This window comes from Marmota marmota, unplaced genomic scaffold, assembly GCF_001458135.2.
Source record: "Marmota marmota marmota unplaced genomic scaffold, marMar, whole genome shotgun sequence".
In the NCBI taxonomy this organism is placed as follows: domain Eukaryota; kingdom Metazoa; phylum Chordata; class Mammalia; order Rodentia; family Sciuridae; genus Marmota; species Marmota marmota.
The window spans coordinates 29,293,315-29,308,039 of NW_025999842.1; the positions used below are offsets into that span (position 1 = coordinate 29,293,315).

Genomic DNA, 14,725 nt, shown 5'->3' on the forward strand with positions numbered 1-14,725 from the left:
TGTAGCAAAATGATATTAAACCCCTCTCACCCTGCACAAAACTCAAAATGGATCAAGGACTTAGGCATTAGAACAGAGACATTACACCTAATGGAAGAAAAAGTAGGCCCAAATTTTCAACATGTGGGCTTAGGAACTGATTTCATTAACAAGACTCCTAAAGTAAAAGAAGTAAAATTAGGTATGGAATTTTTAGTTCATTTTTTCATTGAGATGGTATCCCTCCAGAGGTCCCAATCCCCCCTCACCACCCTCACCACCCCCACCACCAGGCCTTATCTCTAGCACTCTAGGCCTCTAACCATTTCTGTTCAACTAAAGCCCTAGGGAGGCTGTCATATAGATTCCTACTATACCCCCTGCTCTAGGCTCCCTCTGGGAATTTTGTATCTGAAGATTTTTCTTTCTTGGACATTTAAGCACACTTGGCGCGCGCGCGCACACACACACAAACACACACACACACACATTCATACATGTTGGGGGCTGCCCTGAACAAGAGCTGAGCATACCTCTTTTTTTTTTTTTTTTTTTTTGGTGGTGCTGGGGATTGAACCCATGGTCTTGTGCATGTGAAGCAAGCACTGTACCAACTGAGCACACCTCTTTAAGTCTGGAGTAAAGGGGTACTGGACAGGCATTGCACCCTTTGTAATGCATGTGGACTTGCCTGTGCTGGGCGAGAGAGGTGCAGCTCTGGGAGTGTGCATTACCCAATGAGATAGGCGTGGCCTTCCAAGATGTCAATCTACTGACCCCAAGACATCAAGAAGCTGGAGTCAACCCCTTGAAACCTGACCCCTTGCCTCATTTGGGGTGGAACTTTCTCGAATGTCTTCCCCCCAATAAAAGGGCTCCAGAATGTGCTCCTCTCTTTCTTGCCTACCTTGCCCCCCTTGTGGGATGTGTGGCTGAGGACCCGTCACTGAACCCAAATAAAAAGGGATTTTGTCTGTGTGATTATTTCATGCCAGCCCAGTTCACCTGGAGTGAGCTTGACTAATTTAGTCACATGTTACATCACATACACATATGGAAGGATCTTTGGAAGGATACGTTTAGATGCAGACATGTTGTTGGGACAGTTTAAAACCAGTATAAAATTAGTGCAGCCTGTGAAACCTCCATTCTGGTTTTAAGAACCATAAGTTTAAGTACATAATCCAAAAAAAGTACTTTTACCAAAGGCACTTCACTCAATGACTGAAGAACTACCCATCCTGGATTTCCTTTCTATCTGGGCTCTGGGATTTTTCTTATGCATAAGCACACCATTTGGATTCCTCTGAATTTATCTGAAGACTTCTCTTTATAGACTTCTTGGTCCTTTTGGGCTGCTAAAAATTCTGAAGACTGAGTAATTTATAAATAACAAATGTATTACAGTTCTGGAGGCTAGATGTCCGAGATGAAGGTGTCAGCAGATCTGGTGTTTGATGAGGGCTTCCCCTCTGCTTCAAAGATGGTAACTTCTTGCTGCATCCCCACGGGGTAAAAGGGGGAAACACACTCCCTCTTCCTAAGGTTCTAACCATGAAGGCTCCAACCTCATAACCTAATCTCTTCACAAAGGACTCACCTCTTAATACTAACATTGGGGATTAGATTTCAAGATATGAATTTTAAAGGGACAAGCATTCAGACCCTAGCAGCACACAAATTGAGAAATAATCCTATTGTCTAAGTCTCATCTGATCACAAAACCAAAATTATGAGATGTTCAAGCCAGAAGGAACTTTAGAAATTAAATATTATAAGATAGTAGTCCTAGAAAGGCTAGGACTTGCTTAATATAATGCTTAGCAGCACTGTCAAGATCTCCTTTTTCTTTCAACTTACTGTCCTACTTGGACATATGCCATTTAATTGTATATTCTTACAACCCAATTTGTGTCATAATCTTTGCGGCTTCCAGCTTGCTATCTCTGTTAGGTAGTTTTTTAAAAAACAGCTACTTAGATAATGTTTCATTCTTTAGTAAAACAAAGTCTGTACCTGAAGACATTCTCATGGTTCCTTCCTTTAGAGTAGGACCCCCATCATTTTCTCTGTACCCAAAAGGAAATTTTCTTGATTCATACTTCAGTCTTTAGAATCTACCTTTTCTCACCTTGACTTTTACTCTTTCAACTATTGTCTTTATTATCCATTTTGTCCTATAAAAACAATGTGACTTGAATAACCATATTTATAAAAATACCAGTCCCTATCCTTGGTAGAAATAGCCTTCCATCATCACACATTCCTTGTCTCATTAAACAAAAAATATGCTCTATGCTACTGTGAATTGTATATACTGTATTGTATTTTATACTGATTCTTTAAAAAAGGTTGTTTGCTGGAGATTGGTACAAAGAAAGGACAATGAGAAATAAGAAAGGAAGATTGAGATTTAATATCATAGGACATAGATCTATCTTCAAATAATAACTGAGCCTTCAATTATATTTAATCTATTCAGTTCAGTCATTATATAGCTCTCAATTCCCCAAGGTCAAGAAGATCTCCGTTAACAAGTTTTAATCAGGAACAGGGACTACCACATGCAGTACAGTTATGTCAAGAAAAAGAAAAGAACAAAATGTGTCCAAATTTAAGTTAACAAAATGAGAGACACTGATCCATTTAATTTCCAAACATTTTTAATGCTAGAGGAAAAAAACAATAGAAAACGATGGTGAAATAATTTCATAGGAAAATTCTATATGAAAGAGCTCTTAAAATTTATATTCAACAAATATTTGTTCAGCACCTTTTAACTAGCAGGTTCCATAATAGGCACTGGGACTACGGACATGGCCCTTACCTTCATGGAGCTTACAGTCTGCTGGGCAAGACAACATAATACAAACAGATACATTAAGGAACAACAAGAGTAAAAATAGAAAGAATAGAGGTCCCTGGGGACACATAGTTGAAGATCTTAAGGAGGGGGTCCCTGAGCAAATGATGTTTGATCTGACATCAATCCTTGAGAAATAATAATACAGATAATATTTTATTCATACATAATTGTAGTTTCTCATCAATGTTGCAGAACACATTTGAACTTTTTTTCTTATACATCTTTCTAATGTCCATCCAGGAGTAAATATTGATATGCCCTATATCCAATAACAAGTAAGATAGAAGACAAACCAGTTAGAATAGACCCTAGCCACAGTGTGAGTCAGGGTCCAAGAGGCTGCCTGTACATTAACCTCTAATTGTGTCATTAACTGTGCATTAACCTTTAATTGCTCTACTATGGAGAGGTCAGGCATCCTGAGAGAGACCTACAATGGAAGGACCACTGTAGAACTCAGGACCACAGCCTTTTTACCAACCTCTATAGCTCTACTGGTGGTTTTGTTTCATTTTGCATGAACAATATATCCAAAGTATTTCATGGGACATACTTGTTTAATTAACAGGTAAAAATTATGTACATTTATAGTGTACAAGATATTATTTTTGTATACATAAACATTGAAGAATGACTCAATCATGCCATCAACATCTTATCATTTTGGGGTGCTGAAAACATTTAAAATCTGCTCTTAGCAATTTTCAAGTATACAATACATCATTATTTACTGTAATCACCATGTTGTTCAATAGATCTTTTCTGCTTACATATAGATTAGATATCAGTCTTGGCTTCTCTATTAAAATAGTCTAGATTAGAATTTGAAGTTGTCACCCACAAAAAAGTCCCTTATCTAAGCTTACTGTACGAAATCAATCACTAAGACAGTTATAGTATTTTAAAATTTTTTTATAGTTGTAGATGGACAGAAGGCCTTTATTTGATTTGATTTTTTTTATGTGGTGCTAAAGATAAAACCCAGGGCTTCACACATGCTAGGCAAGTGCAATGACACTAAGTCTGCTTGATTTATTTTTCTAAGGACAGGAATTTAACAAAATTATTTTTAAAAAATTTAATAATCTCTAAATTTAGATAGGTTTAAAAATATAGATGATTCTTTGGGTTATGATTTCATATAAATAAAATTAAAACACCTCTTTCAAGGTAAGTAAAAGGAAAATTTTTGAGCATAAAGCAATTATTGAATTCCCAAAGTGCCAGCAATTGGCTAGCATGAAAAGAATTATTGCATGAAAAGCAAACATAAATTTGTTGCCAGCAGAAAAGAACAATTACATTAATTGAGCTTTGGAGGTATTGTTGTATTGTCAAGTAAAATCATCTGTTCATACAAGGGCTTGATTTTTCAACTGGCAAAATATTATGAACCTGACTTCCTGGCTTAATCCAAGCTTTGCAAAATCCAAACATTTAATACTTAAGAAATTCAAATATTGGACTGTATTTATTAAAAGATCTTATAACTAATGTAGAAATGCTTACATGAATAACAGATTTGGACTAAATACGGTAAATTCATGCATTACTTTTGTTCTGCCCTTATGTAAATATTGGTCGATTCTAATAGAAGTTCATTCACTTTTCCCTGGCTCTCTTCATGTGAACATGTCAAACAGTTACAAATATTTATATGATAACCTATTATAACTGCACCAATGGAATCACAATAAGAAAAGAGGAAGGGGAAAACTTTTCCTTGACTTTCAGCTCAAATCATGACACAGAGTTTGTGCTAAAAGATGACTTCAGAATCTCTTACATCCTCATATGTCTTATCCCTAAAAATGTGCAAATTTTAAAAAATAATCTGATCAAAACATCATTAAATTTGTATTTTCAGAATCATTTATGAAATACACTATGCTGGTAAGAGTTAATTAAAGACATGCATATCACAGATGTTCCCAACTTAGCTCATTCATTTGCAGGTCAAAGACAAGTTTTAAACAAAGCAGCAAATTCATATGTGCCCTTTCTAAAGCCTGGGAGGAAAGTACCAAGTATTGGAACAAGCCTGGGCAAAAGACCCTCCAAGGCCTGGCAAGAGCTTTACTGGCAGTCTAACTATATTAACAGAGAATCTTGGTTCCATATTTCTTCAGTAAGCCTCCATTTGATGGGCATACTTTGATTACATAGATGATTCAAGTTAAAGAAATCTATCTATATGCTACAAAATTATATCCACACTCCTCCCTCCTCCATTTTTTTTCCCACTAACAGGCAAAAAAGTGCCTTCAAATGTGGCATTTTGCATTTGATAATGGCTACAAAGATCATGGTGGGAAACAGGCATGGTATTTGTGGGGATCTGATAGACCAAAGGGTAGTTTTCTGTTCTACCATCTACTAGTAGAATAATCGGAATAAGCTAAGTAACATTCAATTTTTTTTTTCCTTTGGTACCAGGGAGTGAACTCAGGGGCACTCGACCACTGAGCTACATCCACAGCCCTATTTTGTATTTTATTTAGAGACAGGGTCTCACTGAGTTGCTTAGGGCCTCACTAAGTTGCTGAGGCTGGCTTTGAACTCGAGATCCTACTGCCTCAGCATCCCTAGCCACTAGGATTACAGGCATGCGCCACTGTGCCAGGCTCAGAGTTTCTTTGTCCATACACTTGGGGAAATTATACTTACTTTTGGGGTTGTGGCCAGAATTTGAAATAACCTAAGCAAGGTACCTGGCATATTGTAAGATCTTGGCAATTAACTCTTGATTTTTGTTCACTTGCTGCATTTTGTTTGTGCTGCTTTTGTGGTGGTTCTGGTGGGGATGGTTATTGTTTTGTCTATTCCTTCCAAGAGGATGTTGTGTTTGCCGGTTTTTTAAAAGCAAACACCATGCTGTGGTAACCTGATCCCCTTCTCATGACCTACACCAGTACTTCTCCACAGTGAGTGGTTTTGCCCCCTAGGAGACATTTGGCACTGTCTGGGAACTACATCTGGTTGTTATAGCTTGTGGGGAAGAGGTTTTTGCTCCTGCCATCTAGTAGGTAGAGGCCAAGGATGCTGCTAAAAATCCTACAATGCATGGTATAGTCTTCCCATCCCCATCAAAGAATTACCCAGCTCAAAATAGTATAGTGGAAAGGTTAGGAAAACCTGGTCTACATGACAAACATAATCAACTCTAGAGACAGGGTTTCTAGAGACAGGCATCAGAATATTCATTGTAATTTTCAACTATCCATGAAGGGAAATAAGCATAAATAAGTATGGATCACTATTGAACAGGCTGCCTAGTTAGTGGGTATAGGTTGGTGTGTTTGTGATTTTTTTTTAACATTACATCCATTCTTACTTCAGATATAGAGAGTGATGAAGTAGATGTTCTGCACCATCAATCTTGATCAAATGGTTAACTGGCCTTATACAAAACAGTTTTCAGTAATGCCTTAAATTAATTCTTTGAATTAAAAATCTTGATATGGGTGTGTATACATCTAAAAGTTGATGAGGCTGCATACTTAAAACTAGCATACTCCACACTGTACAATATAAGAATATATACTATGTATTTCAGTGTATAAAATTTTTATGAAGAAAAAAAATTGACATAATTCAAGTGGAACTGGACTGAATAAAGTGAGCTTTGCTTAGGAGAGGACAGCATACAAACTAATAGTTTATGGACCCTTCTGCACATTTGAAATACCTATGCACATCAAAGAGACTGAGCTGCCATTTCAAATTATACTTCTTTAAGCTGCTCCTCTCAATCCAACAACTTTTATTAGTGTACTGTGAGTTTCAAATCAAAACTTCATTTATACCTTTAAAAATAGTCACAATTAATTCAGAAGTTCTGTTCTCTTTTGAACTCAAGTTAGATCGTTCTATTCTATGTTGGTTCTCACTTGAGGAATGGTATTTTCAAATTGTTGCAATAAAGAAAAATCCAACCAAGGAATCTGAAGGCAGAAGCAAGTAAAAACCTGCAAGAAGGAAAAACCATGGCAATATTCAGTGTTCTACTCCCCCGCTGCCAATTTTTTGAACAAACAATATACATAAGAGTTTTCACACCCTCTCAGGATGTTAAAAAAAAAATTCCTAATTTATAATAAGGCATAATTTGGTTTATTTTTATACTACCACTTTATTCAAAAGAGAATTTTAAAAAATCATTCATAGGAGAGTCTGTTCCTGCATATAGGGATGATGGAGATTATATGAACAATGGAGAGCCTACATTCTCTACTTAATTTTTAAAAATGTAAAAAAGTTTAGAAACACTGAAACACTATAATACTATTCTAGGAAAAACAGATTATGGGCTACAGTCTTATAAAAAATGCCACTGGCAATAAAGAAAAATGTACTTTACATTCAAGGTAGTGTATTTAAAAAAAGATTTAACAGTATAGGCAAGTCTGGGGGGAGGAGCAGTCATGTCCATAGACAGAAGAGGCAACAGTTTTCTACATATGCTAAATTTTGTAGGAAGCAAAAGGAATTTGAGATTGAGAATCTCGATCAAAGCCCTTGATGGTCTATTTTTTTAAACTCAGTGACAGAATTTAATGCATCTGATTCCAAGAAACCAGAATCAGTGGTTCTTATAAAGCCACAACAAGCCTCAGCAAAGGCTGAGAAACAATGGTTGAAATCCATCAGGTTGCAAAGAATATGATTGATTAAGTCAACAAAGGAAACCTTGAAAGAAGTGAGTCAAAGTCACTTTTAAACATTGGACAATAAACTTAAGAATTCTCATCATCAACCTACTAAAAATGGAAAATTTACATAATTTCATTTTAATGTTGGTGAACTCATGGGCTATAGATACATGACAATTCTTGGGAATGAGTGGGGGATTACACTCTGTCAAAGGCAAAGAGTCTGAGTTTAAGCAAACTTGTCCATCCCTTCAACTGTGCCCTTATCATACGCCAAGCACCAGGGTACATGCACTGCACAGACAATACCACAATCCCTGTCTTGAGCAGGTAAAGGGTCAGTGGGAGGCTGGTTGGGCAAATCTGGGATTAGAAGCACAGACATGCTCCATTTTGCAAATATTTCCTTGGATGCTGGATGAGGTCCTGCATCCTATTTCCATCTTGTATTCACCCAACTCAGAGTGTAACAGCTACTAGCATTGAAAATGTCTTTCTTCAGAAATAGCTGAGGTTTAGATAAATCCTTATAACTGTAAAAAAGCCTGAAATCCTTCTGTTCTAACTCTTTGAGGAGGCTGTACCAGAATCGCACGACGCTGCTGTCACTGCCGCTGACCTCAAACCCAGGCCAGTGGAGATGAATCTCAAAGATGAGCTGTCCAATCTGTTCAAGGACATCTTCCAGAATAAGATTTTCCAAAACTTTCCATTCTGCACTTTCCAGATCTGCCTTGAGAACATCAATCTGTAGTTAAACAATGAGATGAGATTAAAAGATTTGGAAATCACTATGAAATATATCATTTTCCTATCAGGAGTCTCACATCATAACCCCCTCCCAAGGTAGCAGAATTTTTAAAATTTTAGAGTTAAAGGTCATTTTCAAGGGGACATGATGCTACCAAGATGCCAGGAGGAACTCATAATGGACCCTCTTGCTTTCTGTCCAATGCAAATGGCTACCCAGGAAGAAACTGGATCATGTGTATCATGGAGCTTGTCCCCACAGCCTGTCCAAGAAACACAGCCAAGTCCTGACAGAATGATGGCCATGGGAGGGACTGACTGAGGGCCACTGCCTGCAGAGACCATCTCAAGCATTGTCCCCCTCCAACTTCATCAGGCCTGGAAATCAAGGAAAGGATTTCCAAATTCTGAATATTGGACATACAGAAAAATTATTATCCCATGAATTCTTTATTTCTAAATGCCAATACAGCATCCTTTAAAAAAAATCATCTGCCTATTTACTGAATACCAGTTTATATCCCAGGTAAAATGGAGTACAGCAAGAAGTTAGGATGGGAGAGAAATATTTTGCCATTAATCAAGTTATAAAAAATAGCTCCTTTCTGCTGGCTTTGCAAACAATCCATTAGAATAATGGACCTCTCAACACCTTATAAAAGCAGGATTGGGGGTGTGGCTCAGTGATAGAGCACTTGCCTAGTATACACAAGATCCTGGGTTCACTCCCCAGCACCAAAATATTCAAAAAAATAAATAAAAAGCAATGAAATTATGTATATATGCCTGACACCAATCTAACTGCTTCCCTTTGTGATATCCATTTAATCACATCTTAACTGTGCTGCAAAGGTAATCCTATCAGGATCCCTAATTAACATCTGGGAAATCAGACTCAGTGAGTAACCCATCCCAGTCACACAGCTGGAGAGGCAGTGGTGAAATTTAACCACCATGTTGCCCCCCCTCTGCCCCCAAACCACAAATGGAAAAAATGGTAACTCAAAGTCCCAAAGAGGTTTTGGGTTTGGAAAGTGAGATGCTATTTATGGAGAATGAATATATGGGTCAGCAAGTAGCATTTTGTTATCAGTTATCACTGCTTGACATTTGCAAAGCACTTTTCAAGGGTATCATTTTACCACACAAAGGAAAGCTGGCAGCATTCAGAAACAAGTTGGGACAGTTGAAATGGAGGGAATCATGCAAAGGAACTACGGCTGTAGTCCCAAGAGGTGACAGCAGAACAGCAAATAGCCCTTCAGGAAGCTGCCGACTGAAGTCACTAGTCAGTATCCTGTCCCATGGAAGTGAAAATGAAGAACCTTAAGGCCCCAGGCCCAACATTAGGAAATCCAACCCCTGTGCCCTGAAGCTGCAGGATGTTCTCTTGCACCACCCCCATGTCACAATCCCACTAGCTGCACGTAGCATTTCAAGTCTAGCACAATGCCGCCACAGGATGTTCCATATAGATAACCCCGGAAGGGCCAAGCTTGAGCAAACAGGAACTAAAGGACAGGATGCAACTGAAAGACTCCCCAACCCAGCTGCTTATAGCTTTAGCTTAGTAACGCCAGATATAACAAGGCTTAAAAAATAGCTTGTCAAAGGAGGTCAGTGGGGCAACTGAGTCTGCAAGTTCAGCAGTTGGGCTTGCTCAAGGTCGTTACAGAAACAGGATGTACAGAGGCAGACATCTGGTCAATGAGGTACGGAAACAGGATGTGCAAAGGCAGACATCTGGTCAATGAGGGAACAAGAAAATATAGGAAGGAAACAGAAACTGATCAAGTCAACAACCTTATCTGATTTCCGAGAACAGAAGGAACTATAATCCCCACCTCATTTAAATCCTCCAATAGGGATCCTGTAACTATGCATCTCGCTTCTGTATCCACGCTTCTGCTTGCAAGCCCTATATAAACCCCTCAGGATAAGCCAGGGGCGCGCAAGTCACATAGAGCTTGTCGCCCCGGGTACCTGTGCACCTGAATAAACCTCTTGCTGTTTGCATCCGAACGTCGTGGTTTCGCTGGTCCTTGGGGAACGGGTCTCTTCAGACGGAAGACACTCCTGGAGGGTCTTTCAAAAATATCTTTGCTGGTTCAGGATGGCTAAACTCCAAGACAGATCCTGCCCAGCCTCTCCTCTCTCTCTCAGTACGTGTCTGTTGGATAAGTTTCTCATGCGAGATTGAAATGTGAGGCTCCCAATGCCATGGAAACATTCCTTGTGTGACTTCAGAGTTGGGTACAGGAGAAGGTACGCAGAACTAACATACAATTGCTCCAAGAAAATGGGCTTTGCCTAGTGACCTGGGACCTGCAGGCAAAGGTTTTACCTTCTTGCTTTGGACAGCACCTCCTGGTCCACCAAGAAAAGAACAATGGTAAGATCCCAAAAATCCCCAGAGAACTTACTGGGGATTCTTAGGACCTTAAAACAGCTTGGGGGCAAATGGTTTCAAAATCAAAGAAAAAAGGTAAAAAAAGAAAAACCTCTTTGTGAAAGTAACTGAGCAAGGGCAGGTACCGTGGGAACATACACCAGGCTAATTAATTCTTGAAATTTAGACACAAAGGAATTAATTCATCCTTTTTTTTTTTTTTCCTCTCTACTGCCCTGGCACTTCCATGGCTTTGTTTAATCTTGGCAGTTTTCAGCAGAATATTCCTGGATTAAGAGTAATTAAATTGCCTAAAGAAATATTTAATCAAAATCTCACAAAGTGTTCTAATTGGTACAGAATACATCCAAAATTCAAAATTCAGCATTTGTTATATCAATCCACAGAGCCAAGAATTTCTTTGGTTCCTTACAGATTTATTTTCGACATTGTTTTCTGTGAGTTTGCATCTGATGAATGTCATCAATAAATCAGAGTGTTAAAGGACAGGGTAAAGTTAATCAACTTAAAATTGACCTAAAAACTATTCTAGTAAGGTATAGGGGAATATACTTTCTAGATTTTTTCCAAACATTTAAAAAATAAAACTGGCAATCAGAAGTTATGAACAACTAGAAGAAAATCAAATTAATAGACTAAACTATAGCAAACATAAACTTTCTTTAGAATCCAATTTTATTTACAAAATGTAAATCACTTTTTGTGCTTTCAATAATGACAATATCCCCACCCTGTTTGATCCCAGTGACCAAAAATTCCCACTTCAGTCAGAATTGTCCAGATTGATCTACAACACTCAGCCTAGGGGTGGTACAACCCTGAGGCTCACATAAGCTCTCCCCTGTCCTCCAACCTGAGATCACAGCCACCCAAAATGCATTGAATAAAACATTCCTCTCTCCTGCTGTGCTTTTTCTATTTCTTGCATTTCAGAATGTTCCATTACCATTACTATTTTGCAAATGTAATTTCCATTATTACTGCATAATGCATCCAATATTATTGTTATTATAAAGCACTAAACATTTCTGAACAAGATATGCCACTTTTAAGATTCTAGTATCAGCTTCCAACAATTAGGGCACTAAAAAATCATGCAAATGATTGTATTGGAATAATCAAGTGCCAATCCTAATACAGTTAGATTAGATGAAATCAGGTTTCTAGAGAAAAACAACCAAGTGTTAAAAATCCTTATAAATTCTGGAATAAGTGAAGACATATTTTGGATAGAAGGGGCTCAAACAACTTATTTGATGTTAGAGAGGTTTTATTTCCAAGATATTAAAGGGGTTCTCCTATCAAGTATTATCTCCTTTTCCTTGTACCTGAAATAGCCAATAGATTGCCTTTCACAAAACTTTTTGAAGAAATGAGAATTTTAATTTTAACTGGATTAAGATGTGATTGGCAGATTTCCTTTGGGCACAAGTTTTTCCCTGTGATCATGCACCCAGATTTGCAGATGAGATGAAAAGGGAGGAAGGGGGATGGGTGTTTGAGAGAGTACCACAGACTCGGTGGTTTAAACAACAGAAACATTCTGTCTCCTAGTTGTAAAGACCAGAAGCCCAAGGTCAAATGTCAATAGGGATGCTTCATTTTGAGAGTCCTGGGAAAGAAACTGATTATGCCTCTCTCCTAGCTTTGGGAGGTTTGCTGCTAATCCTTAGCATTCCTGGGCTTCTGTGTCACCTGAGCTCTGCTTTCATCTTTATATAGATAGTATTTTCTGTGTCCATTTCTATGTCCAAATGCCCCCTTCATATAAAGACATCAGCCATCTCGGAGTGAGCCCACCCTACTCCACTATGACTTCTTAACTAAGCACATCTATAACAACCTTATTTAAACAAGGTCATATTCTGAGGTATTGGGGGCTCCGACTTCAACGTATTCATTTTGGGGAGACATAATTCAACCCATAACAATGTTCAAGGCAGCTATCTCAGTGGGCCTTTCCAAAGCAATACGTGTTCAGGAGCCAATTCCCAGAGCCAATGCTGGAAAAGCTGCCCTACTAAAGAGATCCAAGGACTAACAACTCTCTGAGTCAATCATGGAATCACCCCGCCAGTCCCTACATCAGCCAACACTGAAAACTCCAACTTTGCTAAGTACCTAACTCAGAGCAAGTCAACAAGCCTCCAAGGCCAATTGACACTCCTGTTGTGAAAGCCCTGTACTTCATTCCTTGCTTCCTCCTCAGCCACACAGCGCTATGCTGCAGCTACAGCCTGTCTTTGGCACTTTCCCATTCCCTACATGCATCCCTCTTGTCCCTCTGGAACTCCTTCAAGCACTCAACATCTTCCCATCTTCAGCTCCTCACCCAAGACTTTCCCTCTTGAATAGGGCTGTCCCACAGGACAGGCAAATTTTGTTATATGTTGGCTGGCTTCCAAGAGTGCTAAACAGAGCTGCACCACCTGTTTTGAACTGAGGATTGAACCCAGAGGCGCTTAACCACTGAGCCACATCCCCAGCCCTTTTTTTATATTTTACTTAGAGACAGGGCCTCGCTGAGTTGTTTAGGGCCTCATTGTGTTGCTGAAGCTAGCTTTGAACTCACAATCCTCCTGCCTCAGCCTCTGGAGCTGCTGGGATTACAGATGTGCACCACCATGACTGGCCATCTTTTTTTTTTTTTTTTAGAGAGAGAGAGAGAGAATTTTCTTAATATTTATTTTTCAGTTTTCAGTGGACACAACATCTTTATTTCATTTTTATGTGGTGCTGAGGATCGAACCCAGCGCCCCACGCATGCCAGGTGAGCGCATTACTGCTTGAGCCACATCCCCAGCCCCACCTTTCTTTTTTAAAAAAATCTTTAATGGTACATTCTGTGCATAATAGTGGGATCCACTGTGATATATTCATACATGCACATAAAATAATTTGGTCAATTTCATTGCCTAGTATCTTGCCTTTCCTTCTCCTCCTTCCTTCCCTGACCCCCATCCTTTACTAAAACCCCTTCTATTTTCATGCGATTACCACCCACCATCAACTCCCCCTACTTTCTTTTTTTACGCTTTTTTCTATCTTCCACACATAAGATAAAAATAAAACTCTTGACTTTATGAGTCTGGCTTATTTCATTTAACATGATGTCCTCCGGTTCGACACATTTTTCTATGAATGACACAATTGTGTTCTTCCTATAGCTTAGTAAAACTCCACTGTGTATATATACCATATTTCCTTTACCTGCTCATCCACTGACAGACACCTAGGCTGGTTCCATAATACGGCAATTGTGAATTGTACTGCTATAAACACGGGTATGTATGTATTTACTATACAGTGATAACTTTGATTCTTTAGGATAAATACTGAGGAGTGGTATAGTTACATCATATGGTGGTTCCATTTCTCACCCTTCAAGGGGCCTCCATGCAGATTTCCATAGTGGTTGTACTAATTCACAATCCTACCAAGAGTGTATAATTAAGTGCTTCTTTTCCCCACTTCCTCACCAGTGTTTATTATTATTTGAATTCTTGATGATGCCACAACATCTTTCTAAGTAAGGCCTAGTATGGAAGTCATGCGGCATCACTTCCACAGCATTCTCTTGGTCGAAGCAAACCACAAAACCATCCCAGAAAAAAAGGAAGGCAAAACAGAGTCCATTGAGGAGAGGAGTGGCATAATTGGGTGAGAGTTGTTCATGGCCACATTTGCAGACAATTAGTCCCAGTGATTCAAACTAATATTGCTTCATATAAATCCAGAAATGATCTACAGTATCACAGGAGACATAACCCTCTCCTAGGAACATGCAATATTTAGGAAAAATAGATAATAAAGCCCTTATTCATCAGAATATCATTAAAGCAGGGACTATTAGATTTGGACTTCCTTGGAAGTTGACAGAGACCCTAATGGATTAGGATCAGTAATTAAGAAAATATTAACAAAGGCAACTGAAGTACGGTAAGTCTTAGATATTATATTGGCTACTGGAGTGCTATAACAAAACACTGCAGACTTTGATGACTTAGCAGAAATTTCCTACAGTTATGGAGGCTGGGAGTCTAAGATCAAGGTGTCAGCAGGTTTGTT

General features: G+C 38.7%; 1 protein-coding gene across 1 annotated transcript in view; it reads right to left on the bottom strand.

Annotated features, from left to right (window-relative positions):
• Nucleotides 1–4,717: 4,717 nt before the first annotated feature.
• Nucleotides 4,718–14,725, bottom strand: part of Mettl24 (methyltransferase like 24) — a 104,118-nt gene continuing 94,110 nt past the window's right edge. Inside the window, exon 5 of the mRNA XM_015500135.2 lies at nucleotides 4,718–8,245. Within this exon, the coding sequence (XP_015355621.1) occupies nucleotides 7,931–8,245 (315 nt within the window). The 3' untranslated portion in view covers nucleotides 4,718–7,930. The remainder of the gene's footprint in view (nucleotides 8,246–14,725) is intronic.